This window comes from Chrysochloris asiatica, unplaced genomic scaffold, assembly GCF_000296735.1.
Source record: "Chrysochloris asiatica unplaced genomic scaffold, ChrAsi1.0 scaffold00128, whole genome shotgun sequence".
In the NCBI taxonomy this organism is placed as follows: domain Eukaryota; kingdom Metazoa; phylum Chordata; class Mammalia; order Afrosoricida; family Chrysochloridae; genus Chrysochloris; species Chrysochloris asiatica.
In genome coordinates, this window is record NW_006408646.1 from 5,443,942 (window position 1) to 5,464,299 (window position 20,358).

General features: G+C 45.6%; 1 protein-coding gene across 1 annotated transcript in view; it reads left to right on the plus strand.

Annotated features, from left to right (window-relative positions):
* The window catches only part of ZNRF3 (zinc and ring finger 3), a 185,113-nt gene that overhangs the window by 161,248 nt on the left and 3,507 nt on the right, over positions 1 to 20,358 (plus strand). The window contains exons 3-7 of the mRNA XM_006869299.1: positions 14,266 to 14,340; positions 14,737 to 14,868; positions 16,656 to 16,766; positions 17,968 to 18,135; positions 20,050 to 20,152. Coding sequence (XP_006869361.1) covers positions 14,266 to 14,340; positions 14,737 to 14,868; positions 16,656 to 16,766; positions 17,968 to 18,135; positions 20,050 to 20,152 — 589 coding nt within the window. The remainder of the gene's footprint in view (positions 1 to 14,265; positions 14,341 to 14,736; positions 14,869 to 16,655; positions 16,767 to 17,967; positions 18,136 to 20,049; positions 20,153 to 20,358) is intronic.

The following is a 20,358-nucleotide window of genomic DNA, read 5'->3' on the forward strand; positions in this document are numbered from 1 at the left end:
CCCACTTGAAGTCTGGTAGTTTGGGCCAATACTGCCCAGGCAAGGGGGCCCATTTCTAAAGCTTGTGGCTACAGAGGAAAGGAGTTCAAGAGGAAGCCCCCTTTTTTGGACCATCCCTGGGTCCCCAAACTCTCCCAAGACAGCCTTGTGCTGGTGTCTGGGACCTTGTAGACCTCAACTCTGATACCATCTTCTTGGGGGCAGGCTGCAGTGACTGGAGCTGACCATTGAGGCCAGCCACATGTAGGCAGACCCTTTGCAGGGCAGGGTGGGTTGGGGGAGCAGCTTTTTTGACACGTTCTGACAAGGATTTCCAAGGTATTAAAAGACTCTAAATTGGAACCTGACCTTTTAGGTCTTTATGTGTCAAGATAAAAGGGTAGAATAAATTTTATTTAATGGCTTGTTAGCGCTTGTCCTAAGCCCCACAAATGCTAGTAGCAGGCCTGCTTTGGGCATGTAAAAATTCTTTCATCTAGATTACCTTCCTCTTAATCAAAATAACACTGTAGAATCGAAATAATCCCTAGTTTGGGGTTTGGTTTGTTTTTCAATCACTATATCTCCTGATTCAGGCATTCTCTAACACCTTCCATGGCCTGGTCATCAGTGGCCTGCGGTGCTGGGAGAGAGGCCCCAGGCCACACCGGGCACTCATCCCAAATGCTTCTCAGCCCTCCCGCAAGATTAAAATTCACTGGGAAGCTCTCAAAAATGGATGGCTGCTGGGGTTCCAGTCCATCTTGAGGGGTGGGGCTGGCATGAGTTTATAGTTTTTGATTGTCTTTAAAATTTTTTTAATATATACATTTAAAAAATCTCCCTAGAGGGTCAAGATTTAGAACCAAGCTGGCCTAGCTAGATGCTAACAGCAAGGATCTCAGCCCTCAGCTCAGAAAGTCTGTCCACAGCTAACCACTCTTTCCAAAAGGAGGCCACAGACTTGCAGACACTGTTGTTGTTCCTTGGTTAACCCAGATTTGGCCACCTAGTTAATGCTTGGTTACATTAATTAGCCTCTGGTGTGGTGCCATAGGATAAGCACTCAACCTCAAGGAGGTCAGTTTGAACTGCAAGATCACCAGCTGCTTCTCAGAAACCCTATATAGGGTTACTATGAGTTGATGGCATCAGGGGGGTGATCCTTTTGTATGTTTCTAGTTGCTGAGTTTCTAAGATTCACCCTGAAGTGAAGCTTCTGGAAAGTCAACCTAAGAGAGCAGCTTCTAAGATTTTCTAAAAGTTCCTATTCCAGTCAGAGATCTCTCCTGAGACAGCCTTCCCCTCATCCTGTGACAGAAGGGTGTGCACAGTCTTTTCTGGGGTGTAGTGCTCCTGTCATGTGTTCACTTAGGATCGCCAGTGGACTGCTAACTATAAGTTATTAGTTCAAACCCACCATCTTCAGGAGAGAGATGGCGCTTTCTACTCCCTTAAAGATAAGACAGCTTCAGAAACAATATACAGGGTCACTCAGAGTCGGAATTATCTTGATGGCAGTGGGTCAAGTGTCCAAATATAGGAGATCATTGTGTTTCTTGGAATCTTGGAACTGGCACAAAAATCTGTGTTTAAGACTCAGAGACATGCATTTCCATTTGACACCTAATTATTTTCCTGTCTTTTATTATTTTTGTTACTGAGGTTGTGGTGAACATTTACACAGTTAGATTCTCATTTGAAGTTTTCCGCACAAATTGTTCAGTGACAGTTTTAGTTACATTTATCACAGTGAGTCAACATTCTTTTCAATTGTATTGTTTGCTCCATACTCACTCAAACTCTAGTTTCCCTGCCCCTTTCTCTTCTTATCTTTACTTGTGAGGAGTTATTGACTTTTTGTTCTTGCACTGATGGTTTTTTAGTAGAGCACTGATTTTCCAGGTAATATACTTAATGTGGCACTGTGGGCTAATGCATCAGACTGCAAAGTCGTTAGAACTGCAAAGTCGGTGGTTCAAACTTACCAGCTGCTCCTTGGAAACCTATATAGGGTCACTATGGGTTGGAATCAACTCAACAACAACAACATTGTGGCACTGTGGGTTAATGTGCTGGACTGCAAGGTCAGTTTGAACTGCAAGGTTGGCAGTTCAAGCTCAGTAGTCACTCCTCAGAAACCCTACAACAGGGTTGCTATGGGTCAGAACCTACGATGGCACTTAACAACATAGATACTGCTGTTTCTTCTCACCTATGCACATACCTGCATACCAATATGCCTATACCCATCCATATGTGCCCTAATATTCATTTTTACTTTGACTGTGCTCACTATATACACACTTGGTGCCACTTTCTCATCACCAAAAAAACAAGACTATTATCTACAGCATTTACTTCCCTACCCCTTCTCCCCCTATGAACCACCAATGAACATGGCTCTGTTTAGATCTGTTCTTGTTTTATTTTAAAAAGGAATCATACAATATAGGTTGTTATATGCTTGAGTTATTTCACTTAGAATTATGACCTTTAGTCCATCCATGTTACATAGACTCACCATTTTCTTTATTTTTGTATAAGATTCCATTGTATGTATATACCACGATTTATTGAACTATTCATTTGCTGATGGGCATTTCTGTTGTTTCCATTTATTAGCTATTGTGTATAAAGCAATAATCGACCTAAGTGTATATATGTCTGTCTGCGTCATTATTTTTATGCTTCTAGGAGCCCTGGACTCCTGGTGTGGTGCTGTAGGATCAGCACTAGACTGTGACTCACAAGGTCAGCAGTTCAAACCCACCAGCTGCTCCTTGGAAACCCTGTACAGGGATGCTATGAGTTGGAATCGACTCATTGGCACTTAACAACAGGAGCCCTGGTATTTTAGTAGGTTATGCCGTGTTGGTCTGATAACCACAAGGAAAGCAGTTTGAATCCACCAGCTGCATCACAGGAGAAAGCTCCCTTAAAGATTTCCAGCAGCCTTGGAAACCCTATATAGAGGCTCACTATTAGTCAAAACCAACTCGGTGACACACAGCAGTGGTAGGGTATATACTTAGGAATGGGATTACTGGATCATAAGGTAGTTCTGTCTCTAATGGGTTTGTTTTGTTTTTTGAGAAAGTGCCATTTTCCATAGTGGTTGTACCATTTTACAATCCTACCAACAATGGTTGGGGTTCCAATCTCCCCACATCCTCCCCAGCACTTATAACCAACCCATTGTTGTTGTTGTTGTTAATCAATCAGTGTGGACAGGTTCAAGGGGGAGAAGAGGAGGGTGGGGTATAGTTTCTCAATGTCGTTTTGATGTGCATCTATAATTGAGTCCTGGACCACTGGTGTGGCATTGTAGGATAAGCACTGGACTGCAAACCACAAGGTTAGTGTTTCAAACCCACCAGCTGCTTCTTGGAAACCCTGTACAGGGTGCTATAAGTCGGAACCAACTCGATGGCATTTCACAACAACAATGCTAACAGAGTCTTGGTGTGGTGCTGTAGGATAAGCACTGGACAGGTAACCTCTGGTCTGTAGCTCAAACCTACCAGTTACTCTCAGAAAGCCTGTACAGGGTCACTATGAGTCAGAACTGACTTGGTGGCACACAACAACAAATGACTAATAGCTGTAAATATCTTTTCATATTTGTTGGCTTGCTAGTATCCTCTTTGAGAAGACTCTGTTCATGTCCTTTGCTCATTTTGTGATTGGGTTGTTTTGCTGTTAATTGGATTCCTATAGTTTTCCATAGATTTTAGAGATTAGACCCTCACTGGTAAATAATTACTGGAGATTTTTTCAAGTCTGTAAGTTGTCTATTTTGTCTTTCAGTAAAATATTTTGATGAGTATACAATTTTAATTTTTGAGGTTCCTTTATTTTGTCTTCTTCTATTCGTATATTTGTTGTTAAGTCTTGTAAGGTATGGGTTATATTTCATTTTTCTGCAGGTGGATACCTAGTTTTGCCAGTACTGTTTATTTCTGCCCTATCAAATGGACTTTGTCGAAAATCATTTGTCCATACGTGACTTTGTTCCTTTTTTCCTTCCTTCAGTATTGCTTTGGCTATTGAGGATTCCTCTGTTTTCCATATGAAGTTGTTCATTAGCTTTTCCATTTCAGTCAAGAATGTTGTTAGAATCTCTGTGGGGTTTCATTGTCTCTCTAGATCACTTTAGGAAGACTTGACATTTTCACTATATTACAAAATGTACATTTTTGTACATCTCTTCTAATCTCATATAATAGTGTTTTATAATTTTAACTGTATAAGTCCTTTATGCCCCTGATTAAAACAAGCTAATTCCTGTGGGAGAAGATGGGGTTTTCTGCTCCTCGGAAAACCCTAATTCTTAGGTATTTTATCAATTTGTGGACTATTGTAAATGGTATTATTTTCTTTTTCAGAGTAGTCTTTGTTAGTGTGGAGGAGCCCCACTGATTTTTATGTGTTAATCTTGTACCCTGCAATATTGCTTAATTCTTCTTTTAAGTTCAAGCAGTTCTCTTATGGAATCTCTAGGGTCTTCTATATACAGGATCATGTCACCTGCAAATAGAGATAGTTTTACTTCTTCCCTTCCAAATAGGACACCTTTTCTTTCTCTTTCTTGCCAGAATTGCCCTGGCCAGGACTTCCAGTACTGTTGAATAAGAGTGGTGATAACAGGTATCCTTGTCGCCTTCCGATCTCTAAAGAAGGTTCTCAGCCCGTCTCCATTGAATATAATGTTTGCTGTTGGTTTTGCATATATGCCCTTAATGATGAGAAATTGCCCTTCTGCTCTCAGTTTGCCGAGAGTTTTTATCGGGAGACAACCAGTATTTTCTGATTGTGAAAAGGGTACCATCTTGTGCAATGGCGCCGTGACACGGCCGCCAAGCGGACTCGAGCCGCTTCTGTGGGTCCCTTTAATTAGGAGAAATTAAGTGGGGCTGCTACATAGTTTGAGAATAAGTAACACTGTTTAAACTTAGGCAGCCGTAACCACTAACTTAACCGCTGAATTCTCGCTGCTACATGTCTCCTAAATAGATCAGCATAATCTTAACTAGGACTTAAAATGCCTCATCCTCGTTCCGGAGCTCAGAACCAGCAGCCGACAGGAGCCTTCCGAGGCTTAATGACTTTAATTATGGCGAGAGCTCACCCCTTGGGGAGGGGTGGGCGGAGGCGGCGGATGGAACCCGCCCCCAAGGCTGGGCCAGGGGGTGGGGAGTCTGGAGGAGAGGGGGGGAGGGACCCTGGGGGAGGTGTAGAGGAGGTAGGAAAGAGGGGGGAAGGGGAGGGTGGGGGGTGGATTGGCGGTGCCTCTGAGCTCTGAACCATGTTTGTGGCTCTGAAGCTTTGATCTCCTGCCAGGGAAACCTGGAAGGTCAGGCAGGGCTGCCGCCAAGCTCCGGAAAAAGGAGCCCTACGGAGCCGGCAGCACTACAGACACTCCTACCGCCATTCCCGTATCCCACTTCCCTCGCCAAGGACTAGTGAGACCACCTGGCCACCCCGGCCTCCTCCCCCTGCCACTTTTTACCTCTCTGTGGCCATGGGTGAGTCTCCGTAGTCAAAGAACTTGAGGCTCCAAATGGAGAAAGTGAGCCAGCCAATGCCCTCCACGTTGCGTTTGCTAAAATCCCCGGTGTTGTAAGGCTGGTTTTGCAGCGGGGCCCCACCCTTTCCCTTCACACCGCACACACTACCAGCTGCCCCAGAGAGCCAGGTGATTCCCCTGGTGGATTGTGTGTTAGGGGGCTGTTGCTTCCCTTGGCACTTCTTCACACACGCCCACGGCCCCTTTCTTGGCACTAGTCTTTTCTCACCGGTTCCCCACGGTGTGTGTGACCTCATTTCCTGTGGAATGAAAGGTTTCTATTTGAAAACAGGGCGCCGGGAGAGAGTGCCCATGTCACTCCATGAGTCATGCCTTGGAGAGCAGCAGCTAACCAGAATGCTCAAGAGCCTAGTATCTGGGTGGTCACTCCTGAGTAAAGCATGTTGTGGGAGGGGGGATGTGAGGCTCAAAATTCCACTCAGTGGCCTCCTGAGGGAAAGGCCTGAAAGTGCCCAGTGAGCCCTAGCCAGGAGAGACCATTGAGCATCAGGCATGACCTGCCCTGCCAAAAGCTAGCTATCTGGACCCCTTTGATAAAGACACCAACCAAACTAAACCCAACCCCCTACCAACGAGTTAATTCCTATTCATAGTGACCTATGGGATGGGTAGAACTGTTCCCTAGGGTTAAGAGTGCCAATCTCTAGGGAAGCAGACTGCCTCATCTTTCTCTTACAGAACAGCTACTGGGTTCAAACCACCAGCCTTTTGGTTAGCTTCCCAACACTTAGCCCCTGTGCCACCAGGCCTCTGGAAGCTACTTAGGAGAGTCTGCATTCCTTCAGAGACTAATAGGAACAGATACTTCAAATGCATGGGCTTGCCTTCTGAGAGCTCTGACATCCAGATGTGCCTGGGGCCTGTAGAGCCACTTCTAGTCCCTTAGGCGGAGGCTGGCCAGAGGCAGAGTGCCTGCCTGAGTGCTGGCAAACCAGAGAAGCACACCCAACACATGTCAGGGTAAGCCTGGGAGACTGCAGTGAGAATGCTGAGTTTGGAGACAACCTGGTAGAGAAGAGACATTTCTCTGTTTCAAAGTCAAAGCAGAGCAGAGCACGGTGACCTGCAGTCTGATGCTTAAAGCAGCTGGGCCAGGCTATTTGATGCCAACCCCCAGTGCAAAAGCTGATCCTTTTCAGGTTAATCAACACACATAGGATTGGCCATTTATAGGGAATCGGCCCCATCTGCTGTTGTTGCCATGGAGTGTGCAGATGGAACGCCAGGCCTGGCTTCCAAGGTGCCTTTGGGTGGATTCCAAGTGCCTACCTTTTTTTGTTGAGTTGTTGAGTACTTCGCTGTTTATACCACCCTGGGAGCTCATCGGGGTAGAAGTCAAACACTAAGACTTTTAGGGTGATGCTGTAAGTAAATAAGCCCAGTGTGAGTTCACAAAGCCTATGATGGTAGAACCCAGAGTGAGGCGGGAGTCACAGTCCAGAGAGAGTAAAACCTAAACGAACAATCGAAAGTGTTAGAAGAAGTAATGAAGTGGGTGGAGAGGAAGCATTGGAAGACATCAATCTCCTTGGCACAGAGTCTGAATACTGAATTTGGAAGTGATAAGCAAACTGGCGGGGTGGGTGGGGGGTGTCAGGTCAGATCTTACCCAAAAGGCAGTGAAAAATCATTAAAGCCTAGTTGTGCAGTTGCAGTTTGTGATTTCAAATGATACCCTTGCTGCTGCATAAAGGTGGGCTTGGGCGGGCAGGAGGGGAGACCCCAAGGGAAGCACATTGTTGTGACTCATGTAAGAAGGCTGCTGTTCTGGACAGGATGGGTGGTAGAAGTGGGGCTGAGAAAAAGAAATTCTGGTATAAAGAATGAACATTTCCCCATATCACTGCATGTTAATGTGCTCCGTAAATACGGAGGTGACTCTAGAATATGCAGCCATTCTCAAAGGAAACTGACCAGTAATATGTACAGTAGGAAAAGCTCCTATAGAGACTGGGATGTGTACTCTGTGTGTTCTTGATTTCGTACCCATTTGTCCTTCTGGCTCCTCTGGCCTCTCACAGTAGTCTTGCCCAACATAGCTGACAGAATGTAGCTCCACAAGGAAAAGAACTTAGCCCACACCATCACTGGTTAATTAATTAACTGTTAAACAAATACATTAATAAATGACAATCCAAATAGAATTAAACTCTGCTGCACCTCCTATTTTAGTTTGTTACAAATGGATGGTGCCCAGGGCCTTATGCTTGATTAGGCTTCATGGGACCCAGAAATGTGGTCAGGAAGGACCCACCTCTTATTGCTAGAAGCCTTGTCAGACTAGAGGGCAAGTTAGTAACCAAACAATACTCTTCCATGCAGAAGGCCAGTGCGCGCTCTTTGACTATCTGTTTTTATTTTGAGGACAGATGTTAGTACAAGGCTAGAAGTACAGCAGTGTATGTAGTAGAAAAAGTAGAAATCCCCTAAGTGCCTATCAAAGGGACAGTGGTTGGCAACACTCCAGGAAAGCTCTGTCATGAAATAGTTTATGTAGCTGGTATTTAAAAAATAATGATAAAAGAAAAGAACAGTGTTCACATAGATGCATGTGATATTGTTGAATAAATTGTTGCATTAAAGGAAAATGGCAGAGTGCAGAATTGTATATGTCCTGGTGTGGCGTTGTGGGTTACAGCACCAGACTGCAAAGCAGTTTGAACTGCAAGGTTGGCGGTTCAAACTCACCATCGACTGCTCGGAAATCCTGTGCAGGGTTGCTACAGGTTGGAAATGACTTGATGGCACTTCACAACAACAACAATTTATTTTTAGATCTATTTTGTTATGTATATACACATATACATTTTATTTATGCATTTAATGTTGTTAAGTGCCATCAAGTTGGTTCCGACTCATAGCCATAGCATAGGGTTTCCTAGGAGTAGCTGGAAACTTGAACCATTGACCTTACAGTCCAGTGCTTATCCTGCTGCACCACACTAGGCATTTATATGAGGTAAAAAAACAACATGAAAGGATATATATACTAAGGGGCTTCAAAAAGGTCATGGGAAAATGAAATGAAAAGATAATGGAATTTTTCCATGAAGTTTTTGTAGCTGCTTGTAAGAAAGGTTACAGTTGGGATGTGGGAGAATTGTATTATTTCAATTTCCAAATGATTTTAGATTTCTTACATCAGGCATGTATTGCTCTTATAAATAGCAAAAGCTCTAAAGATGGTTATATTTGGATAGGAATGCATTGTAGTAAGTGGTAAGCAGCAAGGGAAATCGTAAGATATATAAGAGTTTTAGAGAAGGGTAAGAGCTCCCTTTGATTGAGAAAAAAGTACCCTTCTCCCTATGGGAGAGGTTGGAGTAATACTCCAACCTAAGCTTGAGTGGGTAAAGTGGTTAGATGGTCTAGTAATAGGAAGACTGATTCAGAAATATGTGTCACCAGTTTTTTCAACTGAAAATGTGAGAGGAGAGAAGCGACTTAACCTCAAAGGCCCTATCGGCTCGATTAGGATCACCTCATAGCTTTGTCTGTATCTGCATGTGATGGATGAAGTACTTTCATTAGAGAGTTCCTCAAACTCATTTCCTTTTCCCAGCCAGCTCACGCACAGGCTACCTTGCCCAAGAGTTAAATCTATAGATTAATGTGCCCTGTATTATCTGTGTCTCTCTGTTGTCACTCATGCAGTTAAATAAAAGTTGATTGGGTATATAAGGAGGGCCAGGAAAACGCTTTGTGGAATATATTACGATTCTTAATAATTTTTGTATTCTTGGACTTCAGGCCTCCATCCTAAGGAAGTCGGAAATGTAAGCCAAGATTTATTCAGTGTAGCATTAATTATAAAAGCTGGAATAGCTCAAATATCAAAAATGCATGACTGCCTAAATTAGTATATATGCCTTTAAAAATATTTACAAAGAATTTTTAATGGTGTGCTAGAAATCTTATGAGAAGTGGGAAAAAAAGCAGAATGCAAAACTGTATTCAACCAAAGCCAAAAAATAAATAAATAAAAGGCTGCTTAAAGCCCCATGTATGTCAGAACTTCCTATAAGGCATTAAAACACAGGTCTTCATTTTAGTTCTAAGACTCTAACCAGTCCTTGGTTATCCTACGGTCAGAAGTCTGGGTTCTTTCCTATGACGATTGTTTTCTGTCAAAATTTCCTCTAATAAAAATTAGACTCTGTAATACCACATCTAAGTGCTTGACAAAGGAACAGATAAACAGCAGACTAAAAATGGAGATTGTGCCCCAGAGGCAACAGGGAGTAGTTATTCCCATGGGCCTGAACCCCAAACCAAGTCTCCGTATAAGCCTACCTCGGTGATTGAATAGCCCTGGTAAGTGGTAGACTTCCACCTTGAAGATCTCATCTCATCAGCTTGCCCCAATTGCATGAGGAAATTTAGACTGTCATACTGATAGAAGTCCTGCCTTAATGGAGAAACCACATTCATGCTCAGGCAGTCATTTCTTATGATTCCAGGCAGGCTTTCTTGCATTTACAATAAATACTTATTGAATAAGATTAGGAACTTCAAAGAGCCCTGGTGGCACAATGAGGTTAACATTGGGCTGCTAACCACAAGGTTAATGGTCCAAACCCACCAGCCACTCCATGGCAGACAAGTAGACTATCTGCTCCCAAAAAGATTTGCAATCTCAGAATCCCTAAGGAACAGTTCTTGCCTGTCTGATCGGGTCACAATTGAGTTGGAATCAACTAGATGACAGTGGGTTCTTTTGGTTTTAGGGGCCTTAGCCTTGCAGTCACAGGTCCTGTCTTCCAGGGTTTGACAATTTGTACCTTGCAAAATGTATTTATAAGTGTACAAGCATTCAACTTTTGACATTCGTCTCTGTAACTATGAACATAGTCTATTCTTGGGGCCTGCAGCCCTGAAAATGCAAAAGAAGGATTGTGACAATCTTTTCCTCAGCATTCTGGTCACATGCAGGCAGATTGAAGGGGATATCAAACAGAAAAGGTGGTAAAGGATGTGAAAATACCTTTGTGATGGGGAAAAGGTGGGAGGTCGACAAGCAAGGCCTTTAGATGCTTTGGGAAAGCCTTGGCATGGCCTCCCACCTGTGTTCTACAGCTCACATCCTTCCAGTACTCTTCTTCCTCTCCAGTTCAGGTATGCAACCCAGTTTCCCTGTGGCTCTCTTCTAGCCACGCCCACCAGGTGGCATCTTTCCCACCCTTCCTTTGAAGCAGCCTTATCTGGAGTGCTCGGGGATATGTAGGTGATTTTATAAAGATAGGGTTTTGGTGGTCACAAGGCTGGTAATCTCCCCAATGTTGTTTAGATGTTTTTTTGTTTTTTTTTTTAAGCTGTATTTTGAGATTACATTTTGACCCAAGTCTGAGGAGGTACATAGACTGGCTTGGAAGCAGGCCTCATCCATTTTTAAATGGAAAATGTAGGATGAGGGGCAAAGTGTGGCCAAATAATGTTCCATTTTTTAGTTTGCTTTGGGGATAGTGTAATAAATGTATCATTTTCTTCAAGGGGATTTTTGTTGGCTGTTTCTAATCCCAAGCCAGATCCTGATGGAGCATCTTGGGTGACCTCCCACACTCCCTCGTCCTCCCGTCCAGTGCTGGTATCTGCAAGAAATACAAGCTTAATAAATGTTATTCTCAAAGTAAATTAAGAGTGAGAATTAGCATTTTTGCATACCAAACATTTGCCCTGAGTCCTCTATGTTCACCTGGATGAATTGTTTCAGGGCTTAAGCTGCAAACACAGTTTAAGCAGCTTATTCTTGGCCTGGAGTCCTGGTGTGGCGCTGTGAGTTAATGCGCTGGACTGCAAGGTTGGCGGTTCAAGCTCACTAGTTCTTGTTGTTGTTGTTATGTGCCATGGAGTCAGTTCCGACTCATTAGAAACCCAATATAGGGTCACTATGAGTCGGAACTGACTTGATAGCACTTTACAACAATGATTCTTGACCTACGAAGCCCTGGTGATGCCATGGTTAAGCATTCAGCTGCTAACTGAAAGATACAGTGGTCCAAATCCCCAGCCCTTCTGCTTTCATAAAGATTGTTGTTGTTGTTAAGTGCCATTGAGTCTATTCCAACTCATAGCAACCCTTTATAGGGTTTCCAAGGAGTGGCTGTTAAACTTGAACTGCGGATCTTACGGTTAAAGCCAACCTTGCAGTCCAGCACATTAACCCACAGCAACAACATTGGAAACCCAATGGCGCAATTCTACTGTGCTCTGGAAGGTCACTTGGAGTTGGAATGGACTTGATTTTGGGGGGTTTCTTCATGCTCTGCTCGGTGGTGACTAGGAGATTGATCAACCTCCTAGATTTTTTTTTTTTTTTTAAACAAAAAATTGCCTTTGCACAGCACTATCTAGAGTGAACATGCCTTTGAACTGTAACCTCCAAATCTTTGGGGCTTCCAAGTGTGCCTGACCAAGCTGCTGCCAGGAGGCCCATGATGGCCCAGGAAGGGGTTGCACTAGCCCGGGCCTTTCATCCTGCAGCCCTGAGATTCTCCAGGTGAGCACGCATCAAAGCAGGGAGGGTCCCCGTGCTCCCATCTAGACGAATCTGAGCACACATACCCCTCGGGGGCTGGTGAATGTGCTGGATAATGCAGCAAAAGCCAAATCAAGGAACACGAGGCCCCATTGTTGGTCTCCCTCATTTTTCAGTGCTGTTCTTGGGCCCCTTCTACATCCAGGAAAGAATTTATTAAAAAAAAGACTTGGCTGGCACCTGCCAGAAGACACAGCACCTACTCTTAACCCTGGAGTCCTCGAGCTCTGGGCCCCCAAAGAACTTTATGGAGGAAAGTGAGGCAACTTTTACTAGTCTGTGCCAACCCTCTGGCTGGAGGGGACAACTGGACCATTTTCTAGATCTCGCAGGACAGCCTCAACTGAGAGGCCAAGCCTGCAGAAACTAGCAGGTACCCTCATCGTAGCCAGTTAGACTACCTCTTACAGGTGGGGAAACTGAGGCAGGGACTTGCCCACTGTTGGCAGCTTGCTAGAGGCAGAGCTGTGAATAGCTTTAGGATTTACACAGGATTCCTAGTGCAGTATGCTGGTCAGGAGATGAGGAAGGGTGGGCAATCAGAGAGGACACCTAAAATACACTGGACATCGGTACAACCAGGAGGAGTGCCTGCAGGACATGGACAGCTTCTGAGGCACGAGGTTGTTAAACTACTTAAGGACCTTACGGGTTATATTGAAACTGTTTGGGTTTTGTTTGCCCTGCCCTGTCTACAAAGCACAGGAATTGGTTTGTTGTATGGGATAAGACTGCCCTCTAGTGGGCTGGTGGAGCCATTGCCCTAGTCAGGTTCTTAGTATGTTACTGTTGTATGTATGTTACTGTTGCGTTCAAAGTTGTTTTCTTACACTAATCCAATGTAGAGCTATTACTCCAGTGGAAGAAATTCTCATTTGATCCTTTCTCAATCACTCTGGACTACAACGACATTGTTGACTTCTAAGGAGTAGTCAGCATTTACTTATTTTATTGGAGAATGAGTCCCCCCTACCCTCTCAATGTTAGAGGTATCTTCTCTAACAAGGTGGTTGTTGTTAAGTGCTTTTCATTCTGTTCTGATTCATAACCACCCTATATAGGATTTCCCATGAGCAGCTGGTGAATGTGACCCACCAACCTTGCGGTTCAAATTAAACTTGCTATCCACTGCTTATCCTTCAGTGCCACACCAGAACTGTTGTTATTAGGTGACATTATGTTGATTTCACCTCATAGCAACCTGTATACAACAGAACACAATACTGCCTGGTCCTGAATCATCCTTACAAGATACAGGTTGGGATGGTTTTATACCTTGGGTCTTGTGTTTCCTCTTAGCAGCACATGAAATTAGATAAGAGGAGTCCTCCCCTGGCTCTCCCCAAAATAATCCCTTCACATCTCATTCATTGGTTTTCTAAATCATTCTCATCTGAGCTCCCTGATGAATCATCCCCAAAGTTGTTGAGTCATCAGAAGCCCCAGAAAATGTCAAGAACATACTTTCCTGGGCGTGACTCCAGACCTGCTGAATCAATCTCTGTGGTTGGAGCCAGGAAATCTTCTTTAAAAACTCTAAAGTGGGTTTTGATGCTCAGCCAGGTTCGGCAGCCCACTGCACTGAATCTCCTCTTAACAGTGATTTCTCATTGCTCTCACCCTGAAAAAGTCTCCAGAGGTCTTCCAGCTTTATTAAAATTGAACTACTTTACAATTTCATTCACATCTATACACTGCTACCTTCTAGCAGCAGCAGTGGGGGCAGAGGAAGGAGGAAGACTCACAAGGAGGAGCCAAAGGCATTTGCTTTGATTGCCAATGGCTCTGTGTTCCTAGCAGAAAGCACTGAGACCAGTCCCTCTCTTCTGACTGGGCAGGGTGTGGAGCTGCAGTTTCTGCTCTTTGGCCTGAAGAGAGAGATGTCTGCCTATGCTAGTGACTTGTTTGCTCATATTCCAAGTCTGTTGATCCTTAGGGTGACCATATCTAAGTTGTCATTCGACCTTTTGCTACCAAGGTTGGGTCCCTTGGCCAAAGTCACACAAGTAGATAACTGTCAGTCCCTGCATTTGAATCTAAGCAGGTCTGGTCTCTGAGGGCAACTTTGACAAGTCAGAAGACCAGAGCAGCTGTGGCTCTTTTTATTTTTGTTTTCAATGGTGGTTAATACATAAAGTCAATTGCTCTCTCCATCTACCAGGCCAAGAGAGCAGTACAGCGAGGAGCCACTGCAGTCATCTTTGATGTGTCTGAAAACCCAGAAGCTATTGATCAGGTAACTAACTGCCTCAGACCCCACGAGGGCCACACTCCACCTGGGAAAGATGTCACAGTTGTATCACAATTATCTCGGGGACTTGGTGAAACACCCACACATAAGCCAAAAGTGGTGAACGGAGAGGAGCTTAGAGCCAGGGCGTATGGGGCGGATGCACATTTTACAAAGACCTTCCTTGAGCCGTCAGCCTGCCCTGTCCATCCTGAAAACTGGCACTGTCCTCAGGCTGCTCTGGGGCCTTGCCCCTCAGGGAGCTCCAAGACTCTAAAGCCTAAAGAATTGGAGGCTTTGCAAATGGGGAATTAGTGTTCTTTTCTTCTTGTCTTTCTTCTTCTGTCCTGATTCTTAAAAGTTAAAAAGCCTTCTAACCAGAGCCCACTCTCTCCTCTTTAGCTAAACCAGGGCTCTGAAGACCCGCTCAAGAGACCAGTGGTCTATGTGAAGGGCGCAGATGCCATCAAGCTGATGAACATTGTCAACAAGCAGAAAGTGGCCCGAGCAAGGATTCAGCACCGCCCTCCTCGAGTGAGCCTCAGCACTGGCTGGCAGGGCCCCCACCCCCACCCTAGTGCCATTGTTTCCTGTGGGCTTTGTGATGCGGGCCTGTCTCTCCTTTCTTTGTGAAGAGGCAGAGGAGGAATTTCACGTGTGTGATGGGCTGCTAACCACAAGGGCAACAGTTCTGTGGGAGAAACATGGAGGCAGTTAGCTCCTGTAAAGACTGGCAGCCGTGGAAACCCTTAGGAGCAGTTCTACTCTGTCTTCCAGGGTCACTGCAAGTTGGAATCCACTGAACAGCAGTAGGTTTGTTTGCTTTATCAGAAATAGAGGAGCTTTGGTGGCACACAGTTAAATGCTTGGTTGCTAACTAAAAGATTGACGGTTCAAACCCACCCAGCTGCTCCTGGTAAGTCTACTCCTGTACAGACTACAGTCTAGAAGACCCTATGGGGCAGCTCTACTCAGTCAAGTGGAGTTACCATTGTTTGGAACCAACTTGAAGGCACCGAACAACAACCACCAGAAATAAAGGAGTAATGCTGATGGCTATGGTTTCTTCCACTCAGTGTTCCTTCTGATAATCTCACTTCCATCCCATCTCCCTGATCAGAAAGGCAGACTGAAGGAGGATCAAAGGGTCAGAATGCCCAAACCCTTAGCTTCTCCATCCCCCTCCTTCCATATGACCTCCAAACTCGAATCTCAGCTGCCATTGAGTCCATTCCAATTCATAGCAACCCAACAGGGCAGAGTAGAACTGCCACATAGAGTCGTTTGGAAGGCTATAACCTTTATGGGGACAGACAGCCTCAGTTTTCTTCCACAGAGCTGCTGATGGGTTCTAACCACCTGCTGTCTGATCTTTCAGTTGGCAGCCCGGTACTTAACCCACTGCACTACCAGGTCTCCATATGGCCTAGACTAGAGAAAAGGGAAGGCTTATCTTATTGAAATTCCCCTGTCTTACACACACTGGGATCTGAAAAAGTTAGCTTTCAACTGGGATTGAATTTCACAACCTCCAGTGGCCAAGAATACAGTTTCGACAGCTCTTAAGTGTGTGTGTCTAAGGGACAATGTTGGCTAGGAACTTTTGTTGGGACAGGTGCACGCCGCCCCTGCCCCCCGTGCTTTATTTCATTTCCTCCCCACAAACAGTGGAGTAGTTGCACTCTGAAGGATTCATGGGCACCAAACAACTGGATCAACGCAGCATTCAGTTAACAGAGTGCTCATCCTCTTTGCTAAATGCACATCCTCTATGAGGTAACATCACAGTGTTAGGAGTCTGTGCTGTGAGGCAAAAGTAAGTCCTGAAACTCCAGGGATGCTGGCTTCTGGAAGGAAAAAAGAGTGCTTCAGGACCCGTGACTCATTAGACTGGAAGCTGATAGTTGTGGAAACAGCAGCTGACAATTTTCAGAGTTGTTGTAAACCATTAATTATACATGGCTAGTAATCATTGTTCCCTTAAAACATGACACTCACTCCTTTGTCCTCTGAATATGCTATTTGTATTTATTTGGGGGAGACCTTGCTTAACCGGCTGCAGCGTATTTCACACTCTTCCATGGGAAGTCAACCTGTATGAACAGAATTCCCTGGTCTATTGAGAGGCTTGGCTGAAATAGCTACAGGTCACACCGCAGGTCCCAACTGGGCCTGCCTGGACAGCACACTGGGTGCCTGCTGGTAAAGCCAAGGTGCAGTGGCGTGCTGACCACCTCCTACCCAGCACTGACATAGCCCCTGGAGCCCCATCACTAGGCTGAAGAGAGGCCGGAACTAATTGTGTCTGTGTTCTGTTGTAGCAACCCACCGAATACTTCGACATGGGAATTTTCCTGGCCTTCTTTGTGGTGGTCTCCTTAGTCTGCCTCATCCTCCTTGTCAAAATCAAGCTGAAGCAGCGACGCAGTCAGGTAACCTGTCAGCGCAGCCTCCCTGTATCACCGTGATGGGTGAAAGTGAAGCTCTTACCTGCCTAGTGCTCAATAGTCCTGCCATTGAACCTCATGGCCATGGACACTACTCTCCAGAGCCTGTTCCCAGGGCCCCAAAGCAGCAAAACTAGAGGAAACCAAGAACAGAATTTACAGCACCGTGCTGTCTATTCTAGAAGGACCTTTCCTAGAAAGGCTAAGTTAGCTGCAGGGCTATTCCCGCATTTCCAAAGGAATGGCTACATGTCGGTGTGGAGCTCCAGATCCTTGTTCCTCCAACAGCATCAGTGTCACATAGGAGCATACTGCTAGAAATGCAGAATCTCAGGCCCAGATGGGAGGTGTCACACACTTACATGCAGTAGATGTCGGGGTGAGGCACAGATTAGCAGGAAGTGCGATTCTCAAACATACCACTGTGACGTCTCAGGAGAGAGATGGTTGACCATGGCAGGAAGTCTCTGAAAAGGAGACACAAGAGTCGAATGGCTACCATGGACAGGACCTGAGCTAGGGGCTAAACACTCACACCTTCCATGATGGAAACCAGGTTCAATCCCTGGTCAAGACTCTTCAAGCACAGTGTTAATGCTATGAAGCTGAACAATTTCAGCAGCACTTCCAGGCTAAGATGGACTAAGAAGAAAAAGGTCTGGAGATCTGCTTTCAAAAATCACCTAATACAAACATTAAGGATCCCAACCTTCTAATCCCATTGTGCATATTGGGATTTGGGGAGGGTGGGGGACATGGGGGTACTGACTAAGCCACAGCTGACGGTCATACACATTATCACATTTATCCTCACAACTCCTTCAGTGTGAACAGGAAGACCCTTGACGTACAAAGGGGCTTCAAACGGTTTGTGGAAAAATATAATTAAAAGGTAATGGAAAATTTTGCGAAGCCCCCTCATACTGGGTGACTAACTCGAGGTCACACGCAGTTGGGAAGCAGTGAGGCTGACTGTTGAAGCCGACCGTTGCCAGGCCTGCTGTGTAGAAAGGGCCTGGAGCGTGGATACTGTGGGGTGGGGGGCTGTAGTGTCTGTGCTGGTGGCAGACTGAACCGTTAGTGATTTCCCACAAGTCTTTTCTGGCCTGGGAGGGATTGGTGTGTGCTGTGCACTAAGTGCCAAGTAATGAGCAGACCCTAACCCAGGCCACTTTCTGCCTTGCAGAATTCCATGAACAGACTGGCCGTGCAGGCTCTGGAGAAGATGGAAACCCGAAAGTTCAACTCCAAGAGCAAGGGGCGCCGGGAAGGAAGCTGTGGGGCCCTGGACACGCTCAGTAGCAGCTCCACATCTGACTGCGCCATTTGTCTGGAAAAGTACATTGACGGAGAGGTAAGGACGCAGATTGAGACACCCTGGCTGGGGTGAGAACAGGTCAGCAGAGGTACCCTGTCTCTGGAAGTGGGTGGCCACTATACAGAGAAATACTCCCTGAAGACCTAGCTAAACCTTGGCGATTTCAGATAGCTATCAAGGTGATTCCCACTCACACCACCCATGGGTGTCTTTGTAGAACTGCACTCCATAGAAGCTGGTCAGAAATAGGCAGTAGGCTGGAGAAGCGGTGTGGTCTCCAGAACATTCCCACATGGTGATTTTGGGTTTCAGTTACTTTTGTGAAAACTCGGGGACTTGACTGTCCTGATACAAACTTCTCCTGACAAGTTTTGTGGGGTATTTGGTGTTTTTTCCTTTATAAAGACACAAAAACTTTGTGTCCCTTTTTTTTTTAATTCTGGCTTTTTCTTTGGAAATTTTCAAACCTTCAGAGAAGTTTTTCAAACCTCACTTTTCAAACCTCACTTGCTTAATCCAGGGAAACCTCTGGATAGATAAATGCCTATGAGGGGACTTCAAAAATTCATAAAGAATTCCTTTGTCTTTTCATCCCACTTTTCTGTGAACTCTCCAAACCACCCCCCTCCCTCACATATACACACACACACATTTGGGGCTGGGCGAGAGAGGCTGGCAAACATTTTGGGAATTAGTAGCCAACATTTTGATAACCCTTTGGTGAAAATATTCCACTGCCATGTAGACACTTAAATGAAAACTGGCTTTAGAATAATGGAGGTGCCCATAGGTGGTCCCAGTGGCTATGCACTCAGATACTAACTAAATGGTGGTGGTTTGAATCCATCCAGAGGTGCCTGCGAAGACATGCCAGGCGACTTACTTTTAAAAAATTATATCTGGAGCACATTGGGGTCACCATGTGTCAGAATCGATTAGATGATAGCTTGTGTTTTGGATTTGGTTTTAAGAAAATGGTGTCTTGTGTGGATGTCAGCTCTAATTCTGACCCCAGCATGCTCTTTGTGCTCACAAGCAAGCGAGTCTATTCTCTTTGCCTACCTTGTGCCATGGGCCTTGAGATTGACCTGCACTGCAGATGGTCACCAAGGTGACATGGAAAGCCCAGTCAGGCCCAACATTGGGCATCAGTGTGTATGCCACTGTGGCACACTGGCCCAGGGAATGAAAACCAATGTAAAATTGGCACATGGGGAGTACGCATGGGCTCAGGAGTTGCCGAGGTGGTACTACATCAGCAAGCCCAGCCCCTTGTCTCCAGACAGGCTGATTTTGTCAGAGACCATAAGCCTCTAGCCTGAGTGCATGGCTCAGTGAAGGAGCAGGACATGAGAGCGCTACCCCTTGAACTCATGTTCTTTGGGGTACCTGGGAGCAGCTACTATCCCAGAAATACAGAAGATCTTAGGGTATCACTAGCTCTTTCTCCACAGCCCGTAAGTCTCCTGTGCTCACTAACACCTAACTTTGGTCTTCTCGCCCAGTGGCGGCATCTGTATGGAAGGGTCCTATTTCCCTACGCTCCTCCTCCCTTAAAACTGAGGGTTATGCTCAGGGCTGCCTGCTGGATAGTTCTCTACTTCCTAGAGCCCATCTACGGAGCCCTAGTGATGCAATTGGTTAAGCACTTGGCTGCTAACCTGAATATTGGCAGTTAGAACCTACCAGCTGCTCTACAAGGGGAAGCTGAGGCAGTCAATTTCAGTAAAGGCTGACAGACTTGGTTGGATGAGGGTTCATCTGTGAGTGCTGCCTCCAGGGAACTGAGCTGACCTGTAGCTGAACACAGAAACAAAAACTACCCAGAGATGAGGAGGGCACTCTGGGATGGCAGCAAACTGATCAGGATTCCTCAGTCCACTCAAGTTCCAAAGGAGAGCTGCTCTCTGGCCATGCCATCCTCTCAGGCTGTGTCCTCTCCCTTCCCAGGAGCTGCGGGTTATCCCCTGTACTCACCGATTCCACAAGAAGTGCGTGGACCCGTGGCTGCTGCAGCACCACACCTGCCCCCACTGTCGGCACAACATCATAGGTAATTATTGGGGTGCTGGAGCATCTCGTCAACTGAGGACTGGGTGCTGCAGACTCACAAGGAAAGTTTCCCCCAAGCTGTCTTCCAGGCTTGGAGGCATAGAGGCCAAACACTTGGAGGTTGGCCACTGACATTTTAGGTGAGCTGGACCTTGAAAATCGCCCTGAGTTGGGCTTTCATATGAGCCAGCTTCACAGACCTCAGGC